Raw genomic sequence first — 19,409 nt, 5'->3', positions numbered from 1 at the left:
GTAGCAGACTCCCTCTTTCCTCTGATACAAATGGGCAAAGATCCACCCCTTGTCCTTCCCATGGCTCTGGTGCTGGTGGTGGTGGGGGGGGGGATGTTTCCACAGTGGCCATTGCCGAGGGGTGGTTTTGCAGATGTTCACCCATTTAAATGCAGGTGTTTCTCCTTGGAAATCAAGGGTCAGGCCACGGACTGTCTGGCCAGTCTGCCCAGGAAGTCTCCTTTTGCTGCTGCAGGGGCTTTACTACCAAACTGACCCCATGGATCAGAGAGCCGCCTGCTCTCCCTGGTTTTTCCAGATCAAGAATGTGAAGGGGCTGAGTTGGTGGCTGTGCAACCCAGTGCTCCAAAGGTGTTGTGCGTGGTCCCTTGGGGCACGCCTCCCCAACCGAATTCCAGCTCCCATGAAAGCTGGAACTCAAAGAACATCTCCCTCTCGTGAGCCAGCTCCGCTCTGGGGCAGAGTTGCTGGACGGAGGGGTCTGACAGAGCCGGGAAGCCCCCTCCCGCAATGTCAGTTCTCAAGGCTGGGCTGTGATTACTGCACTTGCTGGGCACTTGGCTCTTTTGAGCAAACGCCCCTGCCATCCCTGTTCTGTTGGGACTTCCACTAGGAGGAAAACTCCCAAGGGAATCACTCCCCTGGACCTTCCCCCCACTTGTTCCATGTGGCACCTGCCAGAGAAAGCTGGTGTCAGAGCCCTGTTGTGATTGGCTGGGAGTGTTGCCGATCGGTGTCTCTCTAACTCTAGTGAACAAGAGCAGGCTCAGGCAGCCCTCTCCTCTAGCCTGTGCCCCTCGAGCGAGAGTCGGACCTCAACTGCCCCCGCCTGCCCTTGTGAGTTGTGGGCACCCAGAGGGCAAGTTGGTTTGCAGCATGTTTTCAGACCCTCTCCTGCATCAGCCTTTGATAGTGGCTGTCTGCTGCCTGGAACGGTAGCTTTAGTCTGCGGGCATTGCACCAGGCTGAGATTTGAGGCAGTCTGTGGACTGGGCAGAGCTGGTGCCAGTGAGCTGGCTGCAGGGGGCATGGCCTTAGACATGTGCTGGGACTCTGCTGGTGGCTTATTCCGCTGCTGCCTCTGCGTGAGGAGAGAACCGTAGCTGAACTTGTGCATCCTCACTCAGTCGCTCTTTGGCATGAGGCCTAGAAAGTTGCTTATGGGATTGCTGGTGCTTTTTGTAGCCTTCCTGCCTGGAAATGAAACCTGCCACAGCAAGGCAGAGGCCTGGGCGCCGATTTACTCTCTCGCCAATAACAGGTGCCTTGGCTCTGCCCTCAGCACCCCCTTGGTGCTCATCTTAACATCCAGAGCCCCAGAGAGAGAGTCTGCCTTGCAATGTAACTGGCGATGCAGTGCATGCAGCCCCTTCCACTGCAGCCTGCCTCTCCTCTGCTACCTTCCTTTGTTTTCCCAACACGATGCTTTTAAAAAAAAAAAAAAACAACCACCCTGGAGTAGGTTCCTACTGGTGGCCCCTTTACTCCAGCCAGTTTGCCACAAAGGAGCCCTGCAGCAGATGCGATAGCCCCCCAGGAAGAATCCCTGACTCACAAGGTCCTTATGCCAACAGCCCCAAGCTTGGGGGGGCTGGCTGGGGAAGAGCTGTGCTTGGACAATTGTGCCCTCTTGCACACAGCTCCCCGAGGCCAGTGAAGAGCGCCATGTAGCATCCCTGGGAGGCCGGTGTAGTGACGTCTTCCTTCAAATTCAGCATTACCCCTCGCAGGAACCCAGAGACAGTGTGTGACAAAGCAGGCTGCTCCCTAACCCAGAAGCCCAGTCTCTGCCCTTTGCTCTAGGCTGGCTCTTTGGAGACTGACTGTGTAAGCTCCCAAGGCTGCAAGCCGTATCGGGAAACCCCTGGCAATACAAAGTGGTAGCTTCCAGTTTTTAACACCCCTCCCCTCCACCCCCAGTTTCAGTCATGCCATTTGCTCCTATACTTGGCAGCTTTGATTCTGAAACTGACCTGGGTACAAATGGAGCACAGGGTTGAAACTGACTTGGGATTCTACTGAAGCATGTTTGCCCTTTGTTACTTGGCTGAGGGAGTTGGGTCTATTTAGTCTGCAGAAGAGAAGAGCGAGGGGGGATTTGAGAGCAGCCTTCAACTTCCTGAAAGGAGCTTCCAAAGAGGATGGAGAGAGGCTGTTCTCAGTGGCGACGGATGGCAGAACAAGGAGCAATGGTCTCAAGTTGCAGTGGGAGAGGTCCAGGTTGGATATTAAGAAAAACTATTTCCCTAGGAGGGTGGTGAAGCACTGGGCTGGGTTCCCTAGGGAAGTAGGTCACTTCCGTGCTTAAGGTCCAGCCAAAGAGCTTGCTCTGTTTCTTTGAGGCTTTCTTGCCTCTGAGAGCACAAGGGAGTTTCTCCTGGAATCGCATGATCCAGAAACCACTGCACTTGCAGCTAAGATGATCAAGTTGGCATTGAAATGGTGCATCTTAAAAACAAATAAACCTGCTTTCTTCTTTTCGAAGATTGAAAACTTGGGTTTGTTTAGTCTGGCGAAGAGAAGACTGGGGGCGGGAGGGACGGGGGGGGGACAACAACATGATAAGTTTTCAAATACATAAAAGTTTGTTACAAGGAAGAGGATGAACAATTGTTTTCTTTTACCTTGGTGGACAGGACAAGAAGCAATGGGCTGAAATTGCAGCAAGGGAGGTTTAGGTTGGACATTAGGAAAAACTTCCTACCTTTTTGTGGTTAAGCACGGGAACAAATTGCCTAGGGAGGTTGTGGACTCTCCATCACTGGAGATTTTTCAGAGCAGGTTGGACACATGCCTGCCAGGATTGGTCTAGTTATTGCATAGTCTCGCCTTGAGTGCAGGAGACTGGACTAAACGACCTATCAGGTCCCTTCAAGTTCTACACTCCTGTGGCTCTCAGCAAGTTTCCAATGCATATGAATTCTTGAAACCTTTCCCTCTGAGTTTCTGGCCTGCATCTGCCAGAGGGATTAGCAGTTATCTTTCAGCATTTTCACCCAGCGTCCAACCCAACAGACGCCTGTGTATAAAATGGCCATTGTCCTGACAGTCAGATTCCCTTCCACAATATTCCCCCAGATGAATTTGAACCGGGAACTGTGACTTTAGTGGGGGCAGAGTAGCTGTCAAATTAAAGATGTATTAGCATTTTAATGTAGAACCGTGCCCATCTCCTGAATTCATAACCGAAATAAAAACCTCTCCCTCTTGTGTTTGGGACGTGGAACGTGTCCCTGGACTTCTACCAGTGATAACTAGTTCAGGGTTTGGTGTTGCCAGGCCAGTAGCTGCAGTCAAAGTGACACACATGTTTCATGTTAGCAGTGCTACAAATTAAAGAGGAATGAGGCTGAATTAGCCAGTGAATATGATCAATTCCCATGCAGAGCCAACAGCCAAGAAATCTTTGTTGTATTTGACTCTTTTTCATCCACCTTCTTCCAAAGCGAATGTTAAAATGAGGGGGTAAATGTCAGCAGGGTGTCCAGGTACTACAGTGCTTTGGGGTCTTTTAACTTTTTGCAATGGCGGGGTAGCCATCTGAGTCCCAGATTTTAAAGGTACCAGGTGGGTGAAGTCATATCTTTTCTTGGCCCAACTTCTATTGGTGAAATGAGAGACCGCCCCCCCCCCCACACACTTTTAGGGCTACCTAGAGCTCTTCTTCAGGTTTTAAATGTAGCGTTTTTCTATTCACGTGGTCTTAGTGCCAGTGCAGACATGTTCTGTGTCTTTTAAGCCAGCATTCCTATTGATCTATCTATCCCCTTCCAGTATAGCAATAGAACAGCTCTCAGCCTGTATGCTGCAAATGCAGCCACAATACAGTGCTCTGTTTCAGAAGCATTGTTGTCCTTCTTGAGCGATGTATCCACCCCCAAATTTAGAAGCCTGCTTGATTTACTTGCTCTGAAGCTTCATTATCTACCCATTTAACAAAGCCGAGTTAAATTGTTAGGTTTCAGAACCAACATCTATTTGGATGACCGGCCACATGGCACTCTTCCATCAGATGTGTTGCTTCAGGCTGTCTGCAGTCTCAGGTAGACTTTGAAAGGGTTTTTTTTGGAAACAGAGGGGCTAGAAACTGGTCTCAGTCACAAATCCTGCAGCAAAGAGAGCGACGTTGCTTTGAAAGACACTGGGCCCTGCCCATGCTGCCTGGGGTCTCTTCTCAGCTGCAGGTTTGGAGGCGGCTTTCTGAACTGATGTCTTGGGAAAATTAAATCCTGACCTGGCTGCTGTCGGCAGACAGGCTACTGGGCTAGATGGACCTTTGTCTGACCCAGTCTGGCTGTTCCTACGTTCTTGTGACCTAACAATATATTTATACCAATAATCCCACCTGTGTCTTTTGAGCCGTAGCTCTCAAAGCACTTTGCAAAGAAGGTGAGTATCATTGGCCCTAATTTACAGATGGGGAAACTGAGGCATGGGGCAATGATATGATTAAGTGACTCGCCCGGCCGCCCGGTGGCAGAGCCAAGAATTGAATCCAGGTCACCTGTGCCCCTCTCCCTGTGCACAAGGCCATGATGCTGCATGGGGCTTGCTTTGCGGTAGCAGCATTTGAGTTTACCCTCCACGAGACTTGTGATGTTGCCAGCAAAATGACACATCTGTTGAAAGTATGTTTGCGCCTTCTGTGTGCTTCGTGACGTCACTGCAGCAAATAAAGCCTGCCTGCCTAGCGCCTGTCCATACCGACGACGTGTTCTACAGCGCGGGCCGTGCGCCTCTGTGTGGGCTGAGCTGGGTCTGTGGCAGGCCCTCTAAAATAACGAATGCAGAGATTCGTGCCTCTGGTGAATGCCAGCAAAGGTGCAGGCCTGGCCTCCTGGAATCACATGGTTACATCAGCATCTTTGCTTTCATTCGAACCCGCTTCACAGGGGGGTGCTGCCTCTGCAGATGAGGCTCTGCAAGGGACACGCTTCCTCTGCCCTCCCCCATCTTAGCTCTGTGGGGTGGCATCAGCAGGGATCCTCTCCTGGCAGGACTCTGCTGGCATGGGTGGAGATGGATTCCTTCTCCGGGGCAGAGCTTAGTTGGCCTAGAGCTCTGGACAGGTGGGATTAGCCCCGTACCAGTTTAGAAGATAGCAGAAGTGTGTCTGGCCCTGCTGCTCCTGTTGTTACACATTGGTGGGGGGGGGGGGATGGGAGAGAGCAGAGCCACTTAAGAAGGGGTGCAGCCACAGAATAAGGCTGGTGCTTTGGGGTGCCCCTAGCCATGCCCTGGATTGTCTTAGTTGGATCTTGCTTCCAGCTTCTCGGTCACAGCGAGAGGCCCGTCACTTCTGCTCTACAGCAGCCGGTAAGTTTCCGGCTTGAGTGTGCTATTGGCAGCAAGGGACTGCATCCGGAAGGAGGCTGGTGTAGGACCAGCTGGTCACAGGAAGTTGGCCATGAGGCCCGCTGCTCTCACTTGCTCGAGGGCACTTGCTGCAGAGGAAGCTCAACAGGGATGGGCCTGTGGGCGCTGGAACTAAGGAGGGAGCAGGGCCCCACCGTGGGGCAAATTACGGGTGAATTGTTGAAGAGGTCCAGCTCGGACTTGGCTCTCTCCCATCATCCTGACTCCCCTCTCTCTGCCCCATCTCCTCTCTCCCGGCAGGTGCCCATCGCTCCACTGCATTGCACTGAAGATGTCTAACAGCAACACCACGCAAGAGACCCTGGAAATAATGAAAGAGTCAGAAAAAAAGCTGGTGGAGGAATCTGTGAACAAAAACAAATTTGTATCCAGGTCACCGAGCAAAGAAGAGGTTGAGAAGGACGGGGAAGAAGCCAACGTACGGCAGGAATCTCAGGTAAGGCACCTGTTCATCCTCCTGTCCCGGTGTTACTGTCACGAGAGGCAGAGGCAGACTCGCCCAGGGTGTGGAGATTCCCATTGTGCCTGCTGGCCACTTGGTGCTTTTGCAAAGGCTGGGAACGTTTGGTGGGGAGACCCTGCTGGGAAAGGGGGAAGCGGGTTTGGCTGGCTCCCGGAGGCAGGCAGTTCAGTACCCTGCCCAGACGAGCGCTTGGAAGAAGGGGCGCCTTTGCAGAAAGGCGAGAGAGGATATTGTGTGTGGGCTGAGCGGCCCTCGGGGGGAGTCCGACTTTTGAGCTGAATTGTATCATCACGTGGTTCTCTGTAACAAGCCAGCCCTCATCCAGGAAGTGGGTGAGATGGGAATTCACCAAGGGGAACAGACCCTCAGCTTGTGGAAATCAGCCTAGCGCCAGCAAATCCCGTCCCGTCCCCTCTGTACCCCTCTTTCTTCTGTCTGTTACGTCTGGTTAGCCTGTAAGCTCTTGGGGGCAGTTCTCTCCCTGTATGCCCCATACAGTGCCAGCTCAGTGGGGCCCGATGGCATTCGTAGGCTCTCTGACTGGCACCAGCTGGCCAAGAGTGTGGGCGTGGCTTGCGGAGCATGCTAGGAAAGGCCGCAGTGTACAGACTCCAGCTCTCTCAGAACAGGCTGGTGAGGCTGGCACGGAAGGGAAGGTTTGGAAATACCCCAAAGTGGCTCCTGTCCAAGTGACAGGCAGCCCGGCGCAAAACAGGGCCAGCTGGGGTCACTGGCACTTCCAGGTGCTTCTGTTGCACGTCTGCCCGAAGGGGGGAACTTGCATTGCTGTGGGAGGGGAGCTGCCAGGACCGGAACCTGCGCGGGAGGATGCGCCGCAGGATTCTGCGCTTAAAATCCAGGGGCTGGCTCTAGATTGCCGAAGGGAACCGACATACAAGCATCATCGCTGGGCAGAGAGCGCGCTGAATGGGGGAGGTGGGGGTTTGTCCAGCTCCAGATGGGGCAGCAGTAATTGACACCCTGCTGCTGTGATTCATTTCCCCTTGATTGCTGTGGCAGCATGTGCTGTTGAGTCATTGCCTGTTAGAGCTCACCTGGCCCTCAGCCTCGGGTTCCTCTCCCCATTCAGCTCCCTGTGGTCTTGTAGCATCCCCCTGAGCCGGCAAGGCAGGGACAGCTTGGGCCGGGCTAGCAAGAGTTGTGAAGTGGAGCATGGTTGTGGGCCGCTGACCGGATCAGCCCTGGAACAGGGTTGCCCCCAGTTCTACGGGTCAGTGTGTGGAAGGGCTCCGAGCGTCCGGTGCACGTTGCTTTGGCCATTCCCTTCCCCTCTGGGTTCAGCGTTTGTTTGCTTGTGAAACGACTCGGTAGCGTTTCTTCGCTGGGACTCTGGCAGAGAGGCCAGAACTCCTTGCAGAGCCAGATCTTTACTGGCAGCGCCCAGCCAGATCCCTTTTAAAGGCGTACAGCCGTCTTGTGCATTCAGGAAAAGTCCCTGCTCCGTCTGGCAGTCTCATCCTCTCGGTCCAGCCCCCTCTCTGTGCCAGCGGCCCCGTGGAGCTGCGATTCGTGCTGCGTGACGAGGCCCTGCCAGCCTAGTGCTGAGCGCCGCTGGGAGGCCACTGACCGGCAAAGGAAGGTAGGGTGAAGTGAGTGACCCTCTGCAGCCAGTCTTCTTGCAGGAAGCTCAGGAGCAAAGTTATTCTGGGGCCTGTCTTGTGAGCCTGGGTGTGGTTTGGGTGGCCTTTGCTGGACCCCACCCCTCTCTGTTCTGGCAGCCTGCAACCCTCTTATCTCTCCAGAGCTGTTCTCCTTCAGGCTTACATCAGGCAGAAGCAGCACGGTGCCGAGGCTGAACGAGGGGCCTCCGCGATTCAGGTTGTCACGCTGAGATAAGTTCTAGAAAGGAACTTCCCATGCAGCCTTAGTTGGCAGGTTCCTGTCTGTCTGCATTAGCGGGGTAGGGACCGGAATCCTCTCGCTGCCGTCTCAGGCCTGGGTCATTTCAACAAGACATTAACTGTGTGTGTGTGTCCTGGGAACGTGCTGTGTGTAGGATGGGGGGAGTCCAGCATCCGCTTCCTGTGCCTCTTTTCCATGTGTCTTGCTGATTCCGAGGCTTTTACCCCTCCGTGAGCGCAGGTGGCAGTTCTGAGAGGCTAGCTCTTCATCACTTTTTTCCCGGCCGGGCAGACAGATTTGGAGCACATTGTGGCAGGACTTCAGCCTATCCCGTCACGTCCACGTACCTGCTCCCCATAGCAACTAAATAATGGTCCATTATATTAGGCAGACCAGGGGGGAGAGCTGATACCTTGTACTGGGCTGACGTCTGGTGAAGGAGACATTGGTCCAATAAAAAAAATGATCACCCACCTCGTGTGTGTCATATCTTGGGACCAACACAGTTACAGCCCGCAGCTGGTCCTTATTGTACTCTCGTCTGTCTGTGGAATGGCTCGTTCCCTCATCCCTCAGCTGGGAAGCTGTTCTGCTCCTGGGGTGTTAGCGAGAGCTGTGTTCAACATCTGCCATGTGCAAGTTTCAGCCTCCGGGGCGGGGGCAAGGAAGGGGCCACGGGCGGTGGGCTGGACTTCGGGCATTTTATTCTGTGCATGAGTCTTGGACATGAGCCTTTTCACAGGCCTGCTAGGGAGGCCGGCCCTGGTCCCAAAGAGCTAGCACGCCGTTGGTTGGCTTCATAATTACCTATGACAAATTTGGGACGGGAGATGAACTGTGGGCTTCAGGGTTTAGGGTTAGACCTGAAATGGGGGCTGATTACCCCATATCTGCTGCTGCACCAGGCACTGTGCACTGGCAGAGAGGGGCACGCTGTGCTAGATGGGCCGACGGCCTGAGCCCGTCGGGCGAGTCCTCTGCCAATGTTTGCCTCTTTGGGTTCGACAGGCGGCTGTGGGTGACCATCTGCGCTGTCTCCTTTTGGATCTGCTTTCTTCTGTTGCCACCAGAGAGGTTTGGCCTGGACCATGCTGCCTCCACGATGGCGTTTGGGTGGCCCTGCAGTGTGTCACCAAAGCAGACTGGTTTATATGGAGGGCCCTACCAAATTCACAGCCATGCAAAATGCATCCTGGACCATGAAATCTGGTGTCCTCCGGTGAAATCTGGCCTTTGGCCTGCTTTTACCCTGTGCTATACAGCTTGCGTGGAGGAGACCAGCGTTTCTCAAACCCAGGGTCCTGACCCACACGGGATGTGCAGCGGGACCACAAGGTTCTTTTAGGGGTGCCACAATATTGTAACCCTCATTCGTGTGCTGCTGCCTCCATAGCTGGGCAGCTGGAGAGAGGGGGTTGGAATGTTTGCTGGGTGCCCAGCTCTGAAGGCAGCACCGTACCAGCAGCGGCACCAGCGTGACTGTGAAATTGACCAGAATGGACCGTGAATTTGGAAGGGCCCTAGTTACATGGCATGGCATAGGGTCGGATTGATCCTCCCACTTTCTCCTTCCTTTCTCCACAGAGGCGAACTTCAAATCATGGACACGCCAGAAAAAGAGCCAAGGTAGGGCACCTTCCCGCCTCGCCTCCTGCCTGCCTTCAGCAGAGGTGCCCAGGCTACTTGGGGAAGAGGGTTCGAGTCCTACGCTGACCTCCCAGCTCCATGATCTGCTTCCTCCCATTAGCGTTTCTGGCACCTGCCCTTAGACCTCTTCCCCAGCTGCCATCTCCGTGTCCCCTCGAGCCAAGCGCAACAGATGTTTGAACACCGTGCTGGCTCGTTTTGCTCTGTCTTACCACAGCGACAGCCTGCGATGAAGCCCCTGAGACCCCGACAAGCCACCACAGCGGTTCCCACCTGCCAGGCCATGGGCCACGAACCACTGGCTGCTGGAGCTGAAGCCGGCTGTTTGCAGCGGCTCTGGGGTACACCCCGACCCCCTGAGCCGCCACACAGCAACCACCTTCAGCTGTGGCAGCCTCCACGTGGTGGGCGGCCTCCGCAGCTGAATCCACCTGTTCACGGCAGCCCCTTGGTGGACCGGTAACGTTTTATTTGCATAATGAATATGCAACTATTCAAGTCAAATGTTGCCGGTTCACCAAAAGTTTGTGAATGGGTTTGCTGGTCCACGATATAAAAACGGTTCTGTGCTCTCAGCCCTATGTCTCTACCCTCCACAGTGTCCCGGGCCGGAGACACGCCAGGTGGGAATTGGCCTGTCCAGACAGTTGGCGTGCTGACCGGTTAGCTGAATACCTCTGTTCTCTGCCCACCTAAGGAAATCCAGCCAGTGGGAGTGCGGATTTTCACCCGTTATAATAATAATGAAAAACACAAGTGGAAAATTAATGCTTCCCAGCCGTCTAGTTACACCTAGTTTCCCCTCCTCCTCGGGGGATATTGTGGCACGAGTCAGCCGATCACGTTTGCTTTTACTCTCCAGTCCCTGCTCCACTCCCTTGTATTCAGCCAAGGCCTAGCACAATGTAGTCGCTGGAATTTGAAGCTAGACAGATTCCGACTGGAAATAAGGGTATGTTTCAGCAGGGAGGGTCGCAAACCGCTGGAATGCCTTCCCAAGGGCTATGGCCGATTCTCGGTGACTGGTGACATTTCCATAAAGACGGAGTGGTTTTCTAACAGAGAGGCTCTCGGTCGAACGGGGTACTTTTAGGGAAGTCCTGGGGCCCGTGCTAGCAGGAGGGCAGACCGGGTGATCACAGAGGTCCCATCTCTCCAACTCTATTCCAGTCCTGTTTCTTAGCTGCAGAATGCCACCCCTCTTGTACCCTGTGTGGAGGTTAGACAGCAGGAGCGAGTGGTCCCATCTGGCCTTTATCTGTGAGAGTATCCAGCACACAGGAAGGCTGGCCTTTAAGTGACACCCTCCCATGTGACGTACCACTGCTCAGCCCTGCTCTCGAGAGCATCCGTGGATCTTGGGAGGGGTGGGCTTTGGCACCCCAAATTCATCAACTCGCTGACAATCCTGAAGCCCCCAAAGTTGGCAGGCAGGCAAGATTTCCATGGGTGGCTGCCTTTTAGTTAAAGCCAGGAAAGCAGAACGACCACTTCCTGCTCCAGCTTCCTCGTCCGTTTCAGTGCTGCCCCTTAGGCAGAGTTTTGCACGGGGCAGGCTCTGCGATTAGCTGTTGTGCAGAGGAGGAATCGGGCGGGGTAATGGCTCTGCGAGGTTTCCTACCCGCAGAGGCTAAGTGGTGCGGTGGATTAGCACAACAGCCTTTCCCCTCAAGTCTGGTGGGCTGAGTCTGAATGAAGGTCTCTGGAAAAGAAGAATGCATTGCCATCGCCCCCACAGCCTCCGTCGGCGCGCGCTTGTCCTGCAGCAGAGAAATGCATGTGGTGTTCCTTTGTATTCCAGTCTAATTCAAAGCTCAAGCTGGTCCGGAGCCTGGCAGTGTGTGAAGAATCCTCCGGTCCCTTTGTGGACGGGGCCTTGGAAGTCCAGGTAGGCCAGGTCAAACACCATGAGCTCTTATTTCGGTGCGGGTCAAAGGGAGAGCCAGTGGCTGTTCCCTAGCCACGGCGACAGGACAAGCGAGGCGCATGTGTCCCGGGCTGGTCTGCACAGTCTCGCGCTAGCAGTGCAGCTGCAGGAGCGTGAGCAGTGACGGCAGACACGCAGCTGAGCTGTCCGTACAAATCCGCCTGAGACCTGGGAGTCGCGTCTGCTCTGCTGCTGCGACTCTTTGCTTTGGGCACAAAGGCAGCGTAATCAGCAGCTCCATTGCCCTCCCCAAACCAGCGTGAGCTGGAGCTCAGCATAGCGAGTGATGCCCCTCGGGGACCAGCACGAGGCCTGGTGCTGTTCAGTAGCTTCATCAGTGATGTAGACAGTGGCCCAGACAGACCACTTGCAGCGGGTGTGGATGGGACTGAGCTGGGAGGGGTCCCAGTGCTGTAGAGGGTCAGATTGAAATTCAGAGTGATCTGGATAGCCCAGAGGATGGATGCGAGGTAAATAGGCTGAAATTCAATAAGGGCAAATGCAAAGTGCTCCACCTGGGAAGGAGCAATCCGTTGCACGCGTACAGACTGGGAAGTGACTGTCTAGGCAGGAGCGCTGCCAACAGGGATCTGAGGGAAGCTAAATCTCAGTCAGCCGTGTAACACTGCTGCAAAAAAAAAAGTTGCCTGAGCAGGAGTGTTGTAAGCAAGACGCCACAAGTAATTCTTCCGCTCTGCTCTGCGCTGAGTAGGCCTGAACAGGAGGCTCGTGGCCAGTTCTGGCGCCACATTTCAGAAGAGATGTGGAGAAACTGGAGAGAGTCCAGAGAAGAGCAACCAAAGCGATTAAAGGCCTAGAAAACATGGCCTGTGAGGGAAGATTGAAAAGTTGGGGGGATTTTACTCTGGAGACGGCCGAGAGAGGACATAACTGTTTTCAGATACCTAAAAGGTTGTTACTAAGTGAGAGAACAATCTATTCTTAACCTCTGGGGATTGGCAAAAAGCAATGGGCTTCAATTGAAGCAAGAGCTGTTTTAGTTGCACATTATGAAAAACTGCCTGACTGTCCGGGAGGTTGTGGGATCTCTGTCACTGGAGACTTTTAAGAGCAGGGTGGACAAACTCCTGTCCAGCATGGTTTAGGTCCCCTGCCATGCATGCGGGGGCCTGCACTAGATGACTATGGAGTTCTCCTCCATTCCTGTGATTCCGTGACTTAGCTCTCAAGTGCAGGTCCCCCGACACTGGTCACGCCAGCCACTGTGCACGGAATGCAAAGAGCCACAGGATACGTTTGGGGCACTGAACTCAGCAGCGTTCTGCTTGCTTATTTCTAGGACATTATTCAGTTGCATGTCAGCTGCCCCTCGGACAAGGAAGAGGAGAAGTCTACAAAAGATGGGCCCGAGAAAGAGGAAAAAGACAAGAATAAGGAGAAGGCACCAAGGAAAATGCTCTCCCGAGGTCAGGTGTCCTCTCGGTGCGCTGGCGTGGGGCTGCAGAGCCTGCTTTCTGGGACCCTGACAGCCAGGACTCACCCCTTAGTGTCTGTTACCTGGCACGGTCCTTTGGGGCTTTCTTATAACTTCATTTGTGGGGGGAGCACTCCTCTAAACTGGCATGTGTTCTACCAGACACCCAGTGCGGGATGGTCTCGGTGTAGCAAACCCTGCTTCAGCTCAGAGGGCTGGTCTAGCTCACCCCACAAGGCCCTGCCCAGTGGACAGTTCTGTGACTGACACGTGGTGTCCTTATGGCCTTGGGGATCTGGACATTTTTGACACAGCTACAAACAACACCGAGAAGTTTCCGGTTTTGGTTTCTCTTTGTGAAACTCCCCATAGAGACGGGCCTGTAGAGGGGCTTTGGGACTCGGCCAACCAGAGCCGTTAGAGGAGTCTCCTTCTTAACGTTTTGGGCCATAAAACTGGTTGAAAGAGCAAAGCTTAAAATTTGCATCCAGAGAGCGAATCAGGCCTGGAATCCGACCCCCGAGCCAGGCTCTTCTGCCAGCTCCGTTGTGCTGGGGCAGGTGGAACGCCACTCGCGGCTTCTCTGCTCCCACTTGGAGGAAGGATATTCCTGGTAATGTAACCTCTGAGGCCTCGGGTGCAAAGCTCATTCACAGGGAAGGCTTTGAAGCGTCCGCCTTTGGGCAGGAGAGGGCATCCTAGCACTGCCAGAGAGGGTGAACTGTTCCATAATGTGAGGGTGGGGGGGCACTGAACATCTGGCTCTTGCAGCTGTTTAGGATGAAAACATTCCCTTCTCTAAGTGTTGGGAATGCCTTGCAAACTTTTGTTCTGGATCCGCGTGAGGTCTCAGAGGGCTCCTATGGCCCTATCATCTGCTGTGTATTCATGTCTTTCTCTTCCCGGCACCCCTGGGAAGTTAGGAAACAGTCATCCCCCTCCGTGTTACAGCTAGGGAAACGAAAGCACAGAGCGATTTTGTGACCTGCTCACGATGGCAGGAGGCATGTGCGGCAGAGCCGGCAACTGAATCCAGGCATTGTGTGTCCCTGTCAAGCACCGTAATCACCAGCTCCATCTCCCTTCCTTTCCAGTGGCCAGTAGTAAGAATCTGTAATCTGATAATCTAGGGTTGGTGCTTGGTCCTGCCGTGAGGGCAGGGGTCTAGACTCGATGACTTCTCAAGGTCCCTTCCAGTTCTATGAGATAGGTATATCTCCATATATTATTATTATTATTATTATTATTATCAGGGTTCGACAAATAATACAATCTACTAGCCTGTGGCGAGTAGATTGTAGCCCGGAAGAGCCGGGTTTGGGCGATCTGTGCATGCGCAGATCGCTGGACAGCACAGCTGGCGAGTGGGGCTCGCCACAGTTCAACGAGCCCTGATTATATTATATTATATTACATTATATTATAGGGTTTATTTCTCTAGCGCCAAACAGAGACCACTCCACTGACTTCAGAGGTGTTGTACCCGCCTGTGCAGGCAGTGACTTTGAGGAGGGAGTAGCCCTCTAGGAATCCCATCCCGTTCCCAGTTGTGCTGCCTGGTCCATGGATAATTGGGTTTCCGTAGTGCCTAGAAACCCCAGTCCTGGACCAGATCCCTAATGCTGAATACACACCGAACACAAAGGCAGGGCTCTGCTCTGAATCTCTTCTGTTGTTGTTGTTTTAGATTCCAGCCAAGAATACACGGACTCCACTGGAATAGATTTGCATGAATTTTTAGTAAATACACTGAAAAAAAATCCAAGGTAGGTCGCAAGGTGGTGAAGTTGAGTGAGTGGAGGGAGGAAGATGCTTAAACTGCAGCAAGGGAGGTTTTGGTTGGACATTAGGAAAAGCTTCCTGCCTGTCAGGGTGGTTAAACCCTGGAATAAATTGCCTGGGGGCAGTTGTGGAATCTCCATCTCTGGAGATATTTAAGAGCAGGTTGGACAGACACCTGTCAGGGATGATCTAGACGGTGCTTGGTCCTGCCATGAGGGCAGGGGACTCGACTTGATGACCTCACAAGGTCCCTTCCATTGCTAGTGTTGTGTGAGTCTGTGATTCTAAGATGTTTTTCACTGGTGCCTCACGCTCCAGGGATTGAGAGAGGCCTGTATGATGCAGACAGAATGGAAGGGTCTGTCAGAAATCACAGCCCCTCTAGTGGTGAGTTGCACATCTTGAAATTCAGGGGGACTTGGCCCAGAGTAAAAGGCTGTACTGGCAGGAGGGGCAGTAATTTCATTATTACCAACTCGTGAAACAGACCTGCTTACGCATTATGGATTCAAACTGAGAGAAGAAAAATAATTGGTTTGACTACTGGCAGGAAGGGAGCCTTAATTGCACTAAAATCCCTCCTCTAAATAGCTATCAAAGACCTGTGTATCGAGCGCCTGCTGCGCTATCAGTCATAAACAGGATCAAACTGAACGCCAAGCGCTGGTTAGGCATAAACATCCCACACTTGGGTTTCTATCCATATGGCCATTCCTGGCACAAGGATTGAACGGTCCCACCAAACATGCAGCCGTAGGTCTCCTTGGACAGGAACACTCGCCTCGTAATGTATCTGTTTCTTTTTATGCTCGGCCGCGCAGGGAGGGCGAAGCTTGGCGGAAGAGTAGCCTTGCGCTTTGCTCATGCCAGGCATTTTCTGGGGCTTGGCAGGAAGGGAGTGTGAAGCTGCAATTATCAAAGAGAACTGCAGTCTCCTCTTTGCTTCTGAATGTGACTTTTTGTTTTCTTTTCCTCCCTGCTTTGTCTGGACAGGGATAGAATGATGCTGCTAAAATTAGAACAGGAGATTCTGGAATTTATTAGCGATAACAAGTAAGTGGCCGGTGGAGTTTGCATGAAGCAAAGCGGGTTGGTGGCTTGGGCAGTAGGAGGCGCTCTTGCACTGAAAGGGATGGAGAAATAAGGCCCAAAGAGTCTTACAGGTTTGTCTGTAACCTGGCGTCTTCCCTCCGGTCAGCCTAGCCTGCCTGCAGGATTCCCCATGGCAAAGCCCTCTGGGCATCCCTGGGTCCTCGCTGGTTCAGGCCCGGCCAAAGAGTTTGTGGGGCCGAAGGCGGCGTGTTGTGGTTGGCTGCCTGGGCAGGGAGCGAGCAGCCGGGCGCCAGGCAGAACGGGGCCCTGGAGGCGCAGGGCCCAAGGCAACCGCTTTGCTCGCCTTGCCCTGAGGCCGGGCCTGCGCTGGTTCTGTCTTTGCTTGGGTGCGGCTTGGGGCATATCCCATGAGCCCTTGTTCTGAGACGATCTAGGAGTCGTTCCCAGCCGTTTGTGGCAATTCTGGGGTAACTTGCCTGTCTTTTGGGGGAGACTCCTGGGAGGGGGCATCGGAGGGCTGTCCACACTCAGGGAACCTGGCCGGGGTCCTCCCTGCAAAATGGACTGGTTCCAGCCAGAGCTCAACTAGACCCAAACTCTAGCCCAGGCTTGAAACACACGGAAGCCCCGGGGCTGTCAGGGGAGGGGTGGGGAGGCTGGGGGAAAGCCCAGGTTAATTGACGTCAGTGATTTGCCTGGGACAGAGCAGGCTCTCCAGAGCCCCAGACTAGCACCCTGCCCCTTCTCCATCGAGACTGGCTGGCGCCTGGAGATGGGGAGACGGGAGCCTTTCCCTGGCCAGGTGCTGGTTCGAATCCAGACCCAGTCGTAGCGACCCCAAGTGCCAACTGTGTGATAGGAGTTTGGGTCCCAGAGCTGGCCCCGTTGCCCCCTCGACCCTGCTTGTAGGCCCGAGGCACGGCACAGCGGTGGGGCAGGCGTCTGGCGCTCTTCCTGTCTGTAGCTAGAGCTCTATGCCCAGCCCTGAGCTGGCTCTCCCAGACCCTGGCCAAGCCTGTGCGCTTTGGTTGGTCGAAGGACACGCTCTCAAGATGCTCCTGTTTTGGCAGGGCCCCTCTACACAGGGAGCCTGCGATTTGAAATACCAGAAATGTACCGAGAGGTTTCTCTTGCTGCACAGCAGCTCAAAACACAAAGGGCCTTTCGATCTGTCCTCCTCCCTTGTTCCCCACCCAGAGGCCTTGAGAGCTGCCCGTCCCTCCAGGGCGCTCCCACCCTTCACATGGCCTGTCCTCGGAGCACAGAAAGGGCTTTCCGCAGGAGATCCGCAGGGAAGAATCCCGTCAGCCCAGCCCCCTTCGGAACCAGCTTCTCCCTTGGGCCTGGTGCAGCAAAGCCGCCCAACAGGGGATTACAGTTCAGCTTGTGTTTCGGTGAATCGGGGCAGAGCTTCTAGCTGGTCCCTTGGGCCCCAGGTCAGCAGCATTGCGCCCGTGGGGCGTCCCAGCCCTGCTTTGGCACATGAAGTCCCTGAGAACCCAGCACACGATCAAATGCTGGATCAGGGTCTCGGTCTTTCCGGGCTGAGCCCTGTTGGCGTCAGATGGATCTTGCCCGTTCGAGCGCAGTGTGAATTCAAGGGCTCTCCCCTTCCGTTCTCAGCAATCAGTTCAAGAAGTTCCCTCAGATGACGTCCTATCACAGGATGCTCTTGCACAGGGTAGCTGCCTACTTCGGCATGGACCACAACGTTGACCAAACCGGGAAAGCCGTCATTATCAACAAGACCAGCAACACGAGGATGTAAGGAGAGCCCCGGGGCGGGGGGGAGGGTGGGACTCCCCATCCCCCAGGCGCGCCTGGCGCACCTCATCCTTCCACGGGGGGGGTGGGTTGGGGAAGAGGGAATGAGGGAGCAGGGAAGCCTAGAGACGCACCCTCTCAGTTCCCAGTGCAGACCTGGATGGGGGCTTTCCCCCTCCTGAAGGCACTGGTGCCCCAGCCTGCCCGGACTGGCTCGAGAGGATCTGGCGGCAGCTTGAGTCTCCCAGTGGCTTGCAGCCTCGAGCCGCTGCCCCGACCTCCTGCGCCTCCCGCTCTGGCCACACAGTGAGGTTCCTGGCCACCGTGGCCTGCCCCGGTTGACGGCGTCTTTCTCCCCGCAGCCCCGAGCAGAGGTTCTCCGAGCACATCAAAGACGAGAAGAACGTAGACTTCCCTCAGAGGTTCATCCTAAAGCGAGACGACGCCAGCATGGACCGGGACGATAATCAGGTGGGTTGGGGTGCGAGGCGCCCAGCCCCTTCCCGAGAGCCGACGAGGCAGCCACGGCGCTTTGCTCGAGGTTGCCTGGGAATGGGATCAGTGAGTTTGGCGGCGTTCCTGCCTGCATGGGAGCAGCTTGAAATCCCTCCGGGGTCTGTGCTACCTTCCCGATAACTGCCAGAGGCCCCTCTGCTGTCTCTTCCAGCAGCCGGGTGGTAGGCAAACCCCCAGGCACGCTGCCCCGCACTGCACCGCAGCCCAGCAGGTTCCCAGCCTCAGCAGTGACCGGGGTAGCGGCCTGGCCAGCGAGTTGAGCGTGCAGTAGCCAGGCTGGGTCCGAGCCGTTGTTCCAGGGCTGCTGTGGCCTCCAGAGGGCTGTTTGGGGAGCCAATGAGCTAGTGTTTCAGGCTCTCCGCAGAGCCAGGCCCCAGCGCATCAGCTCTGCTGCATTCGGGGTTTCAGGCTTTTCTTTGCAGCTGCAGCATGGGAGCCCGGCCCTGCTTCTGGGCTGCAGAACCCCAGGAGTCCACAGGGCACTTAGGATGTCAAGCCCCCGTCCCCCACTGAATCTGGCAGTTCGGGCTCTGGCGTTTTCTACCCCGGTGTTGGCAGGCCCTTGCCGTGTGGACAGGCTGGCACCTATAACCATCTGCAGGACATGTGCGTGTGCAAATGCACGTGTGTGTGCACAAAGCAGGCTGCGCTCTCGTGTTATGCTTCTAAGAAGCACACAGGATCTTTTTCAGGGGAATACACCGCGTTTATTAAGAATACAGTCGGAAAAGCAGCCCGTGCATTTGCACACGTGCATTCGCGCACGCACACGTCCTGCGGACGATTTACAGTTGCTAGTCTGTCGTGGCTCAAGTCTGTCTTATCGGCCAAGTAAGACTGAACATGAGTGAGGCGTTGGGTTTATTGATTGCGACTCGAGGCTCTGCTTGCAGGACCAAGCCCAGGACCTTATGGCAAGAATCGGGATGTAGTAATATAGTCAATGAACCGATAAGCAAAAGCGTATAGGTTAATGCTATAGACCACACGCGTGTCCCTCTCCCCGCCAGGACATTTTGTAGCAGGCTGGCCAGCAGCCTGGCTCAGTCCTGCTTGCGACGGGTCCAAGACCTGCCCCCGCTGTGGCTCTGTATTAGGAGCTGGGCGGGCAGGTAGCCCGACTCATTCCTGGCTCTCGCTGGGGCCGGGACCTTCCCCGTTTCAGCTCTGCATTTCAAGTGCATTAAGAGCCAGCCAGGCAGGCACCCTGCTCAGTTCTGGCTCGCACCGGGTCCAGGAGCTCAGACCCCCTCCCCCCCTCACCGTGATAGGGGCTGCTGCCACTTTGTGTCGCTGCCTCTTTCTCAGAAGCAGCAGCGCGGGGCAAAAGGCAGCCGGTCCGTGAGGGGGGCTGGTTTTTAAACTGGCTCCCCTCGCAGACCAGCTCCCACCTGGCACTGCACGCTGCTGCCTCTGATCCAGCAGCTGCCGGCCCCACCCTGGGGACGCTAGACTAGTCAACTAACCAATAAAACTTCACGAGGTTGCTTGACTATTCAATTAACCGATATTTAACATCCCGAGGCAAGAACTCTCCATCTTGTGAGATCCCATTGGAGTCTCTGGGTTGCAGTGTCGTGCTG

At 54.8% G+C, this 19,409-nt stretch overlaps 1 protein-coding gene across 14 annotated transcripts in view; it reads left to right on the top strand.

Annotated features, from left to right (window-relative positions):
• R3HDM2 (R3H domain containing 2) overlaps nt 1-19,409 on the top strand; it is a 108,784-nt gene that overhangs the window by 61,082 nt on the left and 28,293 nt on the right. For all 14 annotated transcript variants that reach the window (XM_089774752.1, XM_075901798.2, XM_075901799.2 and 11 more), the window contains 8 exons: nt 5,617-5,812; nt 9,287-9,328; nt 11,151-11,237; nt 12,577-12,703; nt 14,399-14,477; nt 15,487-15,546; nt 17,170-17,310; nt 17,673-17,781. In XM_089774752.1, coding sequence (XP_089630878.1) covers nt 5,648-5,812; nt 9,287-9,328; nt 11,151-11,237; nt 12,577-12,703; nt 14,399-14,477; nt 15,487-15,546; nt 17,170-17,310; nt 17,673-17,781 — 810 coding nt within the window. In that variant the 5' untranslated portion in view covers nt 5,617-5,647. The remainder of the gene's footprint in view (nt 1-5,616; nt 5,813-9,286; nt 9,329-11,150; nt 11,238-12,576; nt 12,704-14,398; nt 14,478-15,486; nt 15,547-17,169; nt 17,311-17,672; nt 17,782-19,409) is intronic.

The sequence above is a fragment of the Pelodiscus sinensis genome, chromosome 31, assembly GCF_052426305.1.
Source record: "Pelodiscus sinensis isolate ZL-2025 chromosome 31, ASM5242630v1, whole genome shotgun sequence".
In the NCBI taxonomy this organism is placed as follows: Eukaryota; Metazoa; Chordata; order Testudines; family Trionychidae; genus Pelodiscus; species Pelodiscus sinensis.
The sequence above is the reverse complement of the archived record's forward strand: the minus strand, read 5'-3'. Positions and strand labels throughout refer to the sequence as shown.